The sequence below is a fragment of the Pagrus pagrus genome, assembly GCF_965226575.1.
Source record: "Pagrus pagrus genome assembly, chromosome: 8".
NCBI lineage: Eukaryota > Metazoa > Chordata > Actinopteri > Spariformes > Sparidae > Pagrus > Pagrus pagrus.
The window spans coordinates 26155910-26171116 of NC_140192.1; the positions used below are offsets into that span (position 1 = coordinate 26155910).

At 40.1% G+C, this 15207-nt stretch overlaps 1 protein-coding gene across 1 annotated transcript; it reads right to left on the reverse strand.

The window, feature by feature from the left end:
* Positions 1 to 273: 273 nt before the first annotated feature.
* On the reverse strand, positions 274 to 14979 carry adra1aa (adrenoceptor alpha 1Aa). The gene is made up of 3 exons (XM_084360798.1): positions 14840 to 14979; positions 8812 to 10220; positions 274 to 1389 (listed from the first exon to the last, which is right to left on the reverse strand). Exons 2-3 carry the CDS (start codon positions 9707 to 9709, stop codon positions 833 to 835), a joined length of 1455 nt encoding a protein of 484 aa, XP_084216924.1. The 5' UTR covers positions 9710 to 10220; positions 14840 to 14979; the 3' UTR covers positions 274 to 832.
* Between the last annotated feature and the right edge of the window lie 228 nt (positions 14980 to 15207).

Consider the following 15207-nt stretch of genomic DNA (forward strand, 5'->3'; position numbering starts at 1 on the left):
TAACATGACATCTCTAAATCTGCTGGATTTTTTAAGAGGCTTGGGGGCCGGTCAGTATTGAGGTCAGCAACCACAAGGTCAGTTAAATTCCACACAAGTATATTAAGACATCCATCTGGCAGCGCTCGGAGCTACACGAAATTGTGGGAATGCAGATAGATGAAGTAGAAGTTTTGAGAGGCGATATATTCAGTGACTCAACCCAAAAAACGAGTCCAGAAATGTCCCCATGGATCCCTTGTTAGCAATATGTCATACAAATTTATTGTAATGTGACTTGGAAGTACACAAGGTCCCTTGTTTTTTACTGTGTACAGAGCAGCACACAAGCAACAATTTGTCAGCAGGAACAGCATTAGGCAAACTTTGGACAACAGGAGCACCACTGACCAGCATTTTTGAAACATGTGGTGAAATCATGCAATATATAAATCTTTTCTTTTTACATTTAAACATTTGAACATTTCTGTGATATAAAATATGTAAACATTTGGATTTATTTTTTGGTCCACCTCCAGAGAGTGCTACAGCATCTTTTTTTTTTTTTTTTTTCAAAAAATTGATGAACATTGGATGGACTGCAGCAGTTTGTGTTAAGAAAGCTAAAAAGCCATCTTCCTAAAAGGGTTAAATATGATGGCTGTGATGTTCTTTCATGCTTAAATCCAGAAAAAGCACAGAATGCTATCAAAACTGAGACATTTTGAATTTCAAAGAAGCCATCTTTCTAACACAGCTCATCTGTAGTGGTGTAAACAGCTAAAAGGAAAATATATTCTCATCAGTGACCTTGAAAGGGGAGTCATGACTAATGGATGAAGGATTACAGTAGCTATACAGGCTCTCCTTTTTCCGACAGGGACAGTTGGTGGATTTTAATGGTGGGAAGGTTTCCGACAGGAGGGGGCTGAGTGGAGTTGGACTCCTGCGGGGGAGTCCCACTGCTGAGGATGCAGCAGCAGGTTCGGTGGAAGCTTTTACTGCAAAGTTTAGCCACTTTGGCTTTGCGCCCCTGGGATGGTCCGGATCCGCTTGTGGAGCCGGCAGAAAAGACCCCCCTCCACTCTCTGCTGTCCCTGGAGGAAGGTGTCCTGGACAGGGCCATAGAGGAGGAAGGGCTGAGCCGACAGGGAGCCCCCCTGCTGTCCAGGCCCAGGTTTAGGGGCTGGCTGTGACCCTGAGTTTGATTCTGAACTGCATTCAGATTGTGATGGTGAGGCCGAGGGTTCGCTCTCAGACAGTGAATGCCAAGTAAACTCTGGAAAGCTTTTTTAAACTCTTGGTTGGAGCACGGGTAGATGATGGGGTTGATGCAGCTGTTAAAGTAACCGAGCCAGAAGGTGATCTTGAAGACGGTGTCTGAAGGTCTGTATGCGGGGAAAATGGAGCCTGTAAGGACACGAGACACACAAGTGTGATTAACACCACAGCGGAAGGAACAACAAACAGATTTCTTGTCTGAAACTTTTATCAGAAAACAAGAGTCTACTGCCATGTTAGCAGCTCTAACATGGCTGTAAATATAACTGCAACTATAGCTAAGTGGTGCGTTAGCTTGCTACAGTAACTTGCTCTCAATGAGAATGCTAACATGCTGATGTTAAAGGTGCACTATGTAGTTTTGGGGACGAAATTTTAATCAGAAGAGAACGATCTTCAACAACTTATTTTTCATGCTTAAACAAACTAAATAAACAAACTCTCTTCTATTCTGACCTTAAAGGAGAACATTCATACTGTTTTACTTTGTTTATATATGGTGGACCCCGCCACCTTTCAAGTTTCAAAAAGTTCTGGGACTTTATTTTCCTCTGACAACAGCTTGTTTATTCAGTTATGGAAAAAATAAATATTTCTGAGTTTGAGTTATTACCTCATTAATATTGAAAATATTACAATTCTAAGTTTGAATTTCCTCTCCAAAACTGTATACTGTCCCTTTACGCAGGTAAAATTTTCCATGTTCACATTAGTGTAGCCTGTTAGCTTGATAACAAATACAGGTGTTTGGATGGGTCATTAGTTTTGTAGGTGTTTGGTATCCATACTGCAAATATCTAACCTGTAGCAAAATTTTTATAGCAATCAATCCAATAATTGTTGAAATATTTCAATTTAAACCACAAAGTTCAATCCCATGGTGTTGCTAGAGGAAAAGTTGAGGGATCACCAAACTCATTTAGATTCATCTTGTGGGGAACATGATTTTTTTCTGCCAATCGTACCAGCAGACAGTCTTGCATAGCCAGACATATCTCAACTGTGCTGTGCTTGTTTTTATTTCTTAAACCAATCACAATCTTAGTAAAAATAGCCCAGGAAGAAGGAACAGTTCCCTACAATAGTATCAGGGGGATCTTGTTTTGGACTTGGGGAGGCGAGTCTTAGCATTAAAATGGCTAAATTGGCACAAAAAGAAAAGGTAACGACTGTTAGCCTGTTTACATTCATAATGTTAGCAAAAAGTTATGGTTATCGCTCCAGATGTTCACGATCCATCAACTTTTCAGTTGCTGATCAACTGGGAAGTGGTGAAATGATAACAGTTTTACCTACTTTTACACAACGTCTAACCTTGAACACAACAGCATAATGTTCTCGGCATTTGAGCTTCCCACAGTGAGACATAAAATGACAGAAAATGGCCGCCGTGAATATGGTCTATAGCTGGCCTTTACCCACAGTCTACAGTACATTCAGTGAGTCAGACTGCCTGGTAGGAGGGAATCATCCTCTGGGCACCATAGATAACTGTACTGAATTTTATGGCAAGCCATCCACACATGGTGATATTTTACTAAAGGCGGAAAATGTCAACCTGCTGGTGGGGCGAGAAGGAACAACCAGTGGATTAAGGTTGTGTTTATATGAAAATAACACATGATCTGCAACTCCTGATAGAAACATATTATGGCACTCATTTACATCCGCATTCATTTTACCGGCTCACTAAAAATGCTCCCTACTTGCCATTAAGGTTAAAGACTATTAATACTGCTGCTTTTGATTAGAGGAAGCAGTCGCAGCAGAGAGCGAACGTGAGTTGGATCCTTAATGAAGAAGCAGAGGAAATGGCTTAACAGGCACATTGTATTCTGGCCTGTTTTGTCACTGTAAATGTAGGTGACTCTTCACATTTCCAGGGAAAGCCAGAGGAACATTAAAATAATTAAATAGTGGTCTTCTTGTGTGGCTATCTGTCTTCAGAGGTAGAAGGGAAGAAGCTGTCTTGTGAAATGCTTTATTGGACGAGCTGTTGCAGGCGATTAAACGTGGGCATTTGAAAAATGAGATCATGATGTGGTGATGGATTGAAAGAAGCGGTGGAGGGAGTTTGAGAGCAAATAATTTCGCGCCTGGTTCTGCAGCTCATACATTTTATCCCCAGCTGTGCCAGAAAGAGCGATTCTTTTATTGCCGGTACCCATGATAGATTTAGTTTTTAAATGAAAAAGGGGTATTGCAGCTGTTTGATAAATGTTTTGTTGTTCAAAATCAATGAACCATCACCAGCTGTTGTCATGGGAAAACTGTGAAAGTCCAACTGTTGTGAACTTCGATTAAAACACATTACGTTTTGAGTTGGCAAACTTCAGCAGAAAAAGCTGAAAATACCACGTTTTAACACAAAGGACCACATTTTTTACCTTAAAAAGCTTAGTCGACGATTAGTAAATTATTGGTCAAACGAAAAAGAAAATCTATTTTGTTCATCGTTTCTTCAGGCAGAAATGTCAAACATTTGATGGTTCCAGCCTCTTATATTTAAGGATTTGCTGCTTATCTTTGTCATTTATGATAACAAATTCTGCGTCTTTGAGTTTTGGACTGTTGTTCGACAAAAGAATCTTTAAAGACGTCACTTTGGGCCTTGGGGAATTGTGATGAGCATTTTTTCACAATTTTTTTAATTAATTAAATGATTAATCGTAAACATAACTGGCTGTTCCTGAGCTATGGTGTTGAATACTGGCTAGAACATTTTTTACAGAATATTATTATGTCACAGTGAAGTTGACCTTTGACCTTTTGGATATAAAATGTCATAACTTCATCATTTTATCTCATTAGACATTATCATATGAATTGTTGAGTCATGGCCAAAATTGTGTTTCATGAGGTCACAGTGACTTTTGACTTTTGACCACCAAGATTCTAATCAATTCGTCGTTGAGTCCAAGTGGATGTTTGTGCCAAATTTAAAGAAATTCCCTAAATGCCTTTCTCGGCGATAACGCATTCGTGAAAAATGGGACGCCAGGAGGTGTAAATAACTTTTTACTCTCATTTTAGCTCTGCTTTGGTCTCCACCAACTCTTCAAAAACATATCGGATTATTTAGGCTAACTTTGTCTGTCGGCTGTTTACGGGTAGTATTGTACGTTTTTGGAGCATTTATAGCTGAAAACAACTGCAGCTCAAAACGAAGTTTATGAGATTTATGAGAGTGAACCAAAACTGTAATGTTGTGTCCTGTAAAACCAAAGCAATGATCTAGTTGCTAAAGAGCGGGATTGCAGAGTTTTATAAATTGATAATTTTGTCACCTGTTTATTATTTCGTCATAAAGTCCTTTGTCAAATGTCTTTGTTAGTTTTAGCCGACTGAATGTCTGGGCTTTTTAGTCTTATCTTGGTAAAAAGAAAATTATGACCTATTTTGGTCTAGTTTTATAAAAAAGAAAAGAAAAACGTCTTTCAGTCTTTTAAGTCGATTACGTTGTTTTTAGTCATCAGATTATATTGAACATTTCAGTCAATCAAGTCCGGCCAAAACCATTTATCTTACCATTATCTGATAAAAAACACAGGTTGAATCATGTGGAGTGACATTTTTCTGGACTATTTGTCTGATGGTATTAATTTGAGGAATAGAAACAGAGTCATATGGACTACTCAGGTGTTAGGTACTGTTGTTTATGATGTGAGACAGACGGCTTTAAGCTAGTGAGCTTGCTAGTTTTATACTAAAGCTCCTTCTTCTGTATTTTTTAAAACACAATTCAGTCTCGTCTTTATTCGCAAACAATATTGCATGTTGATAGAGTCACAGTGTTTAATAACAATGGTGCCGTCTCGTCATCGTCTCGTTTTAAGTCCTGGAAAAAAAGGTTGTTGCTGAATAAATTTCGTCATAGCTTTGTCAACAAAATGAACACTAGTTCCTCATTAGGGGACACCTTACACATTGCATATTAATTTGACCAGTTGTGATGTAGAAGGGTACTACAGGGTGTTTCAGTACACCACATTGTTTTACTGTTGTAATCAGTGTGCTGAAACCCTGCGTTTCAGCCTGGTATAAAGCTTCTCTTTATCTATTTATTTTTACATTTTATGCCGTATCTATTCAAATTAATATTAACAGAAGATGAGTTGAAAAGAGATTGAGAGAGATGAAACAAAGGTCTCCAATCCAAAGCAGGGACGGATTATAAATTGACTTTGTCTTGTTTTGCACGTCCTGGAAGGACTTCTGACATTTCATTAAGAGAGGAGAACAATCCCCAAATAACCACAAAGCGGAAAGAACTCATCTCTTCAAAATTTCTGACATGATCGAATTCCCACAATTTGATAACAAAATAATGTGAAGACCAATAAACCAAATCAAACAATCACAAGTTATCATGTCAAAACTAGGCCGTCACTTGGTGACTCCCTGATAAATCCATCATTGTCCACAGACTCATGTGGCAGCGGTATGCAGCCAGACGCCAGCATTAGTATGGGAGTGTTGGTGAGCTGAGGCTTTTACTCATTTCCCAGTCAGCCAAATGGTAACAGCTATATTTACAAGCATGAGAGCATGGAATAAATAAAAACCCTGAGGGATTTGTGTGGGCTTTGCCATATCTCATATCTACTTGGTTCAGATTTCCCCCTCACATTCCCTCCACATTGACACCGGCATATATAGTGCATGCATGGCTGGCAAGCCGTGTGATTTCCCTTCAAGCTTGTCTTCATGAAGCTGGGTGTTCTTGAAGGGAACGTAACATAAAGTCTGACACCGACGTAATGGCTTTACCCGTCACTCCCCGACCAGCTTTGTGATGAAGTGAGTCACCGACACGAGGGAGAGGAGGGAAATGGCTTTACAGTTCATTGAAGGATGAGTGTTGGAGATAAAACAGTCTGAGAGTCTGTGCTTTTGTTTACAGACAGGGGAGCGCCTGAGGCCGTCACAGAACTGAAAGATTTATAGTGACTATTTATAGATCGTCTACCTGGCCGAGTCAAAGCTTTTACTACGCTGCTCAAGAGGCCATGAGGCTCGTCTTGAATGATAGTAACTTCGTTGTGCTACCATGGAGAAGCAATTCAATTAACATGATCAAACTATTAAAGCCCGCAGCACTTAAAAACCTGGCAGTCGATGAATGGATCTGTAAAATGAATTAGTGCAGAAGTGAAATAGGTTTTCTACAAGCGGTCTGACTCAGATGTGTAAATGTAGGTGATTGAAAATATGAGTCAGTTTTACATTCCTGAAATCTCATTGATAAAAAAGTTACAAGGCAGCTTATTAACTGTTTTGTGTGTCTTTAAAGAAAAAGGGACATTTTGGGAAATATGCAACCTTTCTTTGTTAAATTGACTTAAATGAAAAAACTACTCTTATAACCCTGCGTTCAATATTAGAGACGAGAATTGTTAAGATTTTATTGTTCCAATACTATTATTGATTCTGCTTATTGGTCCGTTTTTTATTGAATCCCTTTTGGATTCCTGATCAAAATGTTCCTGTCTGGCTGTCTCCTGAGAGCAAACTGTTGCAACGGTCATCGTCTAAAATCAATATAACAAAAAAAAAAAAGTTCAGCATTCATCTTCATCTAGTTTTTAAGTTGGGAAGCAGTTGCACTTCTGTGTAGTGTCAGATATGTACATGTCATTACTAGAATTTAAGACCATGTTGCAGATAATACAATTAGCAATGGTGTCATCCTTTCACTTGAAATGAAGCCATGCTTTGGACCATTTCTCTCTCTGCCATGACTCCTTCTTGCTGCAAGTTTCCAGCAGTGTAGAAGAATGAGTCATTGCTATGTGCAACTCTCAGAAAAAACATGCCGGCATTGATATAAGTTATGGATAAGCCTGGAAGCATAATGATGATCTGTTTTAACTGTTTCTTAACTGGAATTGGTTCTCGATTGCCATTTACATTCAATATGAATCTACAGTCATGAGACAGTTATCTTACCTGAGCATACAGACATGAAATAGTCCACAGGTAAATAATCTGCCAGCCAACACCTTTAATGCTCTAGGACTTAAGGATGTGGGCTGACCCCTGCTGACCCTTACTGTAGGCAGCAGTGTGTGTGTGTGTGTGTGTGTGTGTGTGTGTGTGTGTGTGTGTGTGTGTATGTGTGTGTAACTAGTAGTTGGGATGGTTTGCTGATTAGTGTTTTCAGATGGCACCTGGGCTCAGTGCCCCCTGGTTATAAAACAAGGCTCTGTTGCTCATTTCCTCTCTGCTTGCCTCCACGGACACGTCACATCTTTGTGTTTTGTTTGCATCTTATAACACCCCTCCACACACACACACACACACACACACACACACACACACACACACACACACACACATGCCTCACTCATGCACATCATGCACCGCTGATTTACTGATTTCCTCACCCCATCTCGTTAATAATTAATTTTACATTTTAATTTGGTTGGATAAAAAGTCTTTTTAACGTGGTCTGTCTCTCTTTTGTCGTAACCACTCAGCCAACAAATTGCCGCTATTGTGGGAATCTACAGAGGCCAAGCGACATGTCTATGATATTATCGCGATACTTAAGCATGATATGATAATATGATACAATATATTTGCTATTTAAAATAACATATGCTATTAAACATTGCAATTTATTACCTTTTTTCAACTGCAACTTGTAAATAAAATAAATATAAATAAAGAGACACTGTCAATGTCTGTTTTTCCTATGTAACAGGATAAAGTGATCTGTTTGTATTAAAGTCTACATAGTCCATGTTAAATGAATCCAAAAGTGTGTGGACTACTGTCATAATTCTGCACTAACCCTGACCCAAGGTGTCAGGTCCCCACCACACCTTCATTGAACACTGAGTCCTGAAACCTGGAAATTAGCTACTATTTTGCTCTTCTGGTTCCCTTGTCTTGAATCAATAGGTTTTGGTTAATTGCCTAAAATAAGTTCTATGGTTGACACAAGCTAAAGAGATTTTCAAGTTTTTATGTACCACAAAAAAATACATCAGTAAAGATCCCACCATTAAATCTAAAGCGTGTCTTATAAACAGCAGTGTCTAAATAAGACTACAGAAGTTTTTGGAGACACTAAAAGTCATCAGGCTGAACATGGAGACTTATTTACTCACTGGTCTACAGTCAGACTTTAGCGGCAAACTATCCCAATTCTGGCTTTTACAACTCATAGATTGATCAATTTGTAGTGAAGTTGTATAGTAGTGTAGTAGGAAGCTTAGCAGTGGTGACGAAGAAGTCACGCAACTGTGCTGTAGTTCGTTTACAGCCTTATGTTAACTTTTTATTTCTATTAATTGCATTTACTCTTCAAGAATCAGTGGTGTTTATTTGTGAAGATTATCTTGATGAACAAAACATGAGCTTATTTTCCGCTATAATCAAAAATCCAATTGAAAAATCCCAAAGGACCCAGGGCGATGCTATCTTCTACGTCATCTCTGTTACTTTTTATTGTTGCTTTGCTCATACAGATGTGACAGATGTCTTCAAAATCATTTCGCTCACAAAATGAAGAATCTCATACAAGATGAACATGACTATACTCACTGATAGGTAGCACCAGGAAAAATGGCAGCCAGCACAAAATGAAGCAGCCAACCACAATGCCCAAAGTCTTGGCGGCTTTCTTCTCACGTGAGAACTTGAGCAGTCGCAGGGCGAAATGTGTGCGGCAGCGAAGGGCCTCGTCCTCTGCTACCGTTGTGTTTCCTCTGTGTATCCTGAGTATAACCTTCTCTGAGTCTGACTTCTCTGTCTTGTGGCCCTCCTTCCGGCCCTGGCTCTCCCTGTGAGCCACCACATAGACCCGGCAGTACATGGCCAGTATGATGGCCAGGGGGAGGTAGAAAGAGCCCACAGCAGAGAAAATAGCGTAGCCCGGCTCCTCTGTGATCTTGCAGATGGACTCGTCCTCAGGCGCCGGCTCTTTCCAGCCAAACAGAGGTCCAATGGATATGATGATAGACAGCACCCACAGCAGCATCACTGCCAGCAGCGCCCGGCGTTTTGTCATTATCGTTGGGTAACGCAGAGGGTAACTGACTCCAATGTAGCGGTCGACAGAGATCACACAGAGGCTCATGATGGAGGCGGTGCAGCAGAGCACATCCACAGCTGCCCAAACATTGCAAAAGACCCGTCCAAACATCCAACGATCCACGATCTCTAAAATGGCAGAGAAAGGTAGTACAGTGGTGCTCAGCAGTAAATCTGCCACCGCCAGATTAACTATGAAATAATGTGTGACTGTCCGCAGGTGTCGATGACAAACTACAGAGAGGATTACCAGGATGTTTCCTACAATTCCAAACGCAATGATGGCACCAAGCACCGGGCCCAGAACCACAGCCTTGACCACGTTGAGCTCTGGGACTAAAGCCTCACTGCAGTTGGAGCAGTTCTGTGTCAGAGGAGCTGGGGTCATATTGTCCAGCACAGGAACCATCTGCTCCAACACTAAGCTGATGTTTGACACTGTCCTGTGCAGCAGAGGTAGACGGAAGCACACACCTATTCAAGTTAACTACAGAAGAAAAGGGACATCAGGACATTCTCATAAAAGCCATTAGAGTAATGACCACATTAAGTCTGTCTTGTCAAAACAAAAATTGAATGATGATGCCTCGACCAAATGAGCCATTATGTTGGCAACGCATCAAGAAAAATAAAACAGAATGCAGAAACACCCGGAGAGAAGTGTAATATATGCAGATGAAACCTACTGCGCTGCGATCAGGTAATCCATCTTGAGAATATGACTGATATTAAAGCTGAATGTTTATGCAGCTGGTACAAAAGTACTGGTTGCACACATCCAGAACAAATCTTTCATGGTCTTTAAGCAAAAAAGTGCCGTTTTAAAAAACACTTTTCAGGGGTGGATCCGCAGCAGTCCAGGCTCTTCCTGTTGAGCGCGGCGGCAGATTCAGCTTCAACACAGCAACAGGATTCAGCACCTTTGAAAAGAGAAAGAATCTGCTTTGACAGAACTGACTCATCCCTGGCATACATTAAAACACCAAACACTCACTCCTCTTTTGTTTTTTGTTTTATTCTCTGCAGGTTTTTTTCTTTTTCGTGCTCAGATCTATCAAGACTGTGGCCTGAGAGACTGCGTTTGAGCCACAATTGCCGTCAGATCAATGTGGCCATCCATCTCGAGCTTATCGACTGAACACAATGTGAGGGCTGAGGAACAAAGCAACTGATATCAGGACTGATCAGTCGCCTGTTACACCTGACCATTTTACACAATTAAAACTCGAGACGGCATCAAGCCCAACAAGAATAGTGAGAGAGAGAGTCAACAATGCAACACAAGACCTAATGTGTATTTTATTGCCATTCTGTGGTGATAATATGCTCTTCAACTGACACACGCCTGATCTCACTCTTAATCCCTCCTCTGAAAAAATCAATACCAAACTGTGACCTCTATATAGGCAGAGGTCAAAACAATACACAGTGTTACAGTTTGACTGTAACACTGTGTATTGTTTTGACCTTAATTGATGTGTGTTCATTTAAGTGTAGGTTATATTGAGCCTTTACTTCTGAAAAATCGTTTGACATTTTGAGAAATGATTCAGCTCTAATGTTTATACACTAAATATAAAACTACACCAGGCTGATTTCCCTTGCTTTCAGTCTTCAGTCTTGTGCTAAACTAAGCTAAGATTAATGCCTGCTGGCTTAATGGAAACAACATATAGCCTGTTAATGAGTGAGCTTTAGATTAGATTAAATTAGATAGGCTTTATTTATCCCACAACGGGGAAATTCACTTGTTACAACAGCTCAAGATGCAACAAGCACAGGAAAAAGAATCAAACAAATATGCATGCATATTTGTCTGATTCTTTTTCCTGTACTTGTTGCATCTTGAGGCGCTGGTAAACAGCGTTTCCCCTGCTTTCAATCTTTATGCTAAGCTAAGCTAAGCTAAGTTAACTGTCTGCTTGCTCTTAGCTCCATAGTAAATGCACAGTGTGGTACATATTAAACTACAGTGTTGGGGGTAACACGTTAGAGTAATGTATTACTATTAGCGGTAACGGTGTAATATAGCGCGTTACTAATAATATTTCAGTAATATAATACTACAGTTATGTCACGTAACGTGTTACAATCCACGTTACTGACCAAAGCGTGTCTTGTTTTTAAGAATCCTTCCACACCAACATGACCATATTAATATAGGCTCTGTGTGTGCTTAATATAGCCGAGCCTATAAGTTCTGTGTTCAGTCTCTGTGGAAATGAAATGAGCCGTATTTCGTAGCCGAATGATGAAGCCTAATCCTCCGAGCACACTTTAATTTACATTCTTGAATCACATATGCCCATGCATTCCTTGTTCTGTGGACTAAAATAAAAAGGCATAGAAAAATAGTTTTTTGTCTTGTCATGTCGTTATAGGCAACATTATAGAAAGTATAAGTGTGGTAGAAATGACTAAGCCTACAATTAAAAATATTGAGTCCTATCTCATATCAGACTTTGATCCTTTGTTTGCCTGCTCATTACTGTGTGTCCAAGGCCATTCATTTATTTAAATTTATTACTCTAAGCAGACAGTAATATTGTTACATAATACAGTACTTTAAAATGAAGGCAACTAGTTATATGTAATATATTGCATTTTTAAAGTAACTTGCTGTCAAACAAATAACTTTTAACTTGTTGTTGTCATCTAACTTTTACCTATAAAAGTGAGTAAGCATATTTCCTTAAATGCTGTACTATTTTTACATCAACAGTGACGTTATTGTGCACTGCTCCTGCGGCTGATTTTGGCTCGACTCGCTCGCTCTGACTTTGATGCAACAAATTAATTTAGGATGTTCTGTCCTTTGACTGCAGAACAATGTCTGAGTACCATGCGAGTTCCTCCACTTTGACAGATGTGAGATTAATCTTGTCTGTGCAGATTACTGACATTTGTAATGTGGATGTTCCTTAACTAAATGTAGATTAGATGGGACGAGTAAAAGTAGTGCGGCCATGTTGACGATTTTAGGATTTTGTTAAGCTGCTTTATTTGAGACAAAATTAAAAGTTCATCTGAGTTGCCCTCTTTTCTACTGAGTGTGTTTCTTATCTATCTATCTATCTATCTATCTATCTATCTATCTATCTATCTATCTATCTGGGGTTAAACATGCTTAACACATGATAGTCTGTGCAAAGGCATTGATGAGGGTGAAGGCATTATGCAGTCCCCTCAGGTCTTTAGCTCCCTCATCACTCCTCTTCAACCTATTAACCACCGGCTGACCTTTTCCTCTGCGCCTAACAAACCTCTGCTCCATGCCGGATGTACATTTGTCCAACACGTTTGATTGACTCTTATGTCACCATTTAGCTCCGTTGCGGCCAAAAGCCTTCATACATAAAGCCTTTCCCACCTACTCAAGTAGAGGAAGAAGGTTATTATGAAAGCGATAGTTACATGTTTATCCACAGGAGGATTGCAGGAGCACATCATCATTTTACACTGTGGGACAAATTAAGTTACCTCTGGTTAAAATATTAAGTGTCCCTGCTGCATAAATATTAAACATACTGTGTTACAATGAGCTGGAGAAATTAAGCTTGATGGATTTACTGTAAAATAAGTTCAGTCATATTAACGGGATCCATTCAGTCATAATAAGCTCTTTTTCTCTGTTTATTTGAGAGTTTCAGGCCACTTCTACAGCATTCAGACAGCCGATTAGCTCAGTGACAGAAATACAGTTATGAACGCAAATATCTGTACTTTCTACATTTTTTATCTTGTGTCATTACACGCACTCTTCCTAACATCACAAGAATGATTTTAACCTATCACTGCATATCATGAAAAAAATGTAAACACATAATATGAAGGAAACAGACAGAGAGGGAGACTGGAATATGGAGAAAAGGTGCGTTAGTGTCTCGTATCTGCAGAGACCCTGCAGCCCTCTGCCTGGATTTTCCTATTTTCTCAGTTTGTTGCTGCTCAGGATGCTTTACCAACCCAAAATTTCACATCCTGGGAACGAGACTCAACAGTCAACTCTCTTTGTGGTGCATTTACGACCAGCTTGAACAAACACTGCTGATTCTACCTTTATGTTAGGTTCAGTTAACTTTGCACAGAAATGGCCGATAAAAATGTCCTTCAGAGGGATACTGTTCACTTTTATACTCTATTACATTTCAGAGTCTGTACTTTATTACTTTTATTTGAGCAAAGTAGTCAAATCAGTACTTTTATCAGAGTATCTGCACTTGTACTTGAGTAGAGAATGTGTGTTCTTTTGCCACCTCTGGAAATAAGATGATATGACTTGATAATCATCATGTTTGTCCTGACTAGAAGAAAGACTTATTTCTTGAAAGTTGAGCCAATTAAATGTTGGGAATATTTCCAATGAGCCTGACAAACCTAATTTGATTAATTCATTCAACGCTCACTTTGTGATCATAAGAATTTAACTTGGACTAAAACTATTAATTTTGATTTGAATTAAAACGGACAAGCTTACATAACATCTGGCTGCTGCTGATAAAAGACCTGTTGACTTCCACAAAATTGCAGCTTGAGGAGGATTTCATCTGTGGATCCAGGTGCAGTAAAGTCATGCATGCTGGTTAAGCTCTTTTCCAGCATTGATCTGTTTAATATGCATACAGAGTAACTTCTACAGTGGAAGAGCAGCGCCATGATGAAGTAACTGGAGGTTGTATGCCTCCACTTTCTCTTTAAAATATTGGATGTCCACACGCATGTTCCTCCAGCACAGAATCGTCTCTAAATATAAGCTTTCTGTTGTGTGTTCTTGGCTTTTTTCCAGGCCGACACACTACAATGTGATGAAGAGGTGTGATGTGAAGCAGTTGCTGAGGGTTGGGCAGGAATCCACAATAATGTTGAGGACAGCCGGAGACATGCAGCCTCTCTGTGTCTGCAGCTCTTTTTTAATTGGTCAGGAGCAAACAAAACCATCCTGGCTCAGATGTAATCTCAGCCTCTGCACTGGTGTGCTGGGCAATTCCCTGCTCGACAAGATGAGGCCACCGTGCAGGACTTTAGGTCATACCTGACTGACAGTGACATCCAGCTTAATAAAATGACAGAGACAAGGATCTGTGGGCGACAGTCTGCAGAGACCTCAGAGTGCGTTTCTTTGATACACACACTCTTTTAAAACTACATTTTTATCATTAAAATGATTTAGTTTCACATGCAAACCTCATCATCTTCAAGATCTGAATTCAAGATTTAAAAACAACATAAACAGCATCATTTAATTCAGTTATTTAAAGCCTAGATCATTGGGACCCACGGAACTCCCACAGATCGGAAAGACAATTAAAGGTGTTCAGACAGAGCTCATTTACTTTAAAAATAGTAGCCTTGAATTAAATCAAAAGTCATCATCAAAAGTCGCCTGAGGTCAGGAACAATGAGATCGTCCAGCATCATGGGCAGCAAATAAAGAAACGCGTCAACTGAATGAGAAATAATTAGTGCCAAGAGGGAAAGAACAACTATTCATCCATAATGCGTTAATTCAATGCTTGAAATCACATGTTCCGCCACTCACCCAACTTTGAGTTTGATGTCCACATTCCGACGGCTCTCCTGGACCACGTTTGGAGACGGTTCGTGATTGCTGACTCGCACCAGGAGACGGTGATGGGGAAGAAAGAAAGAAAAAAAGCCGAGTGCGCTCAACGCGGAGAGCGTCCACATCCGCGCCGGCACAACCGAGCCACCTTCAGGTGCTTCAAGTCTCTTTAGATGCTGATGAGAACCATATGACTCACTCTTTCTGCTCCTCGCACCACTTTCCCCCCGTTCATCCCCGCCACCCAACCATCATCCTCATCCTCACATCACCCCCCCACCCTTCAGCATCACTACCTCCCTGTGCGTCATCGCAACCGGTCACTGTCAGCCCAAAGTGACTTC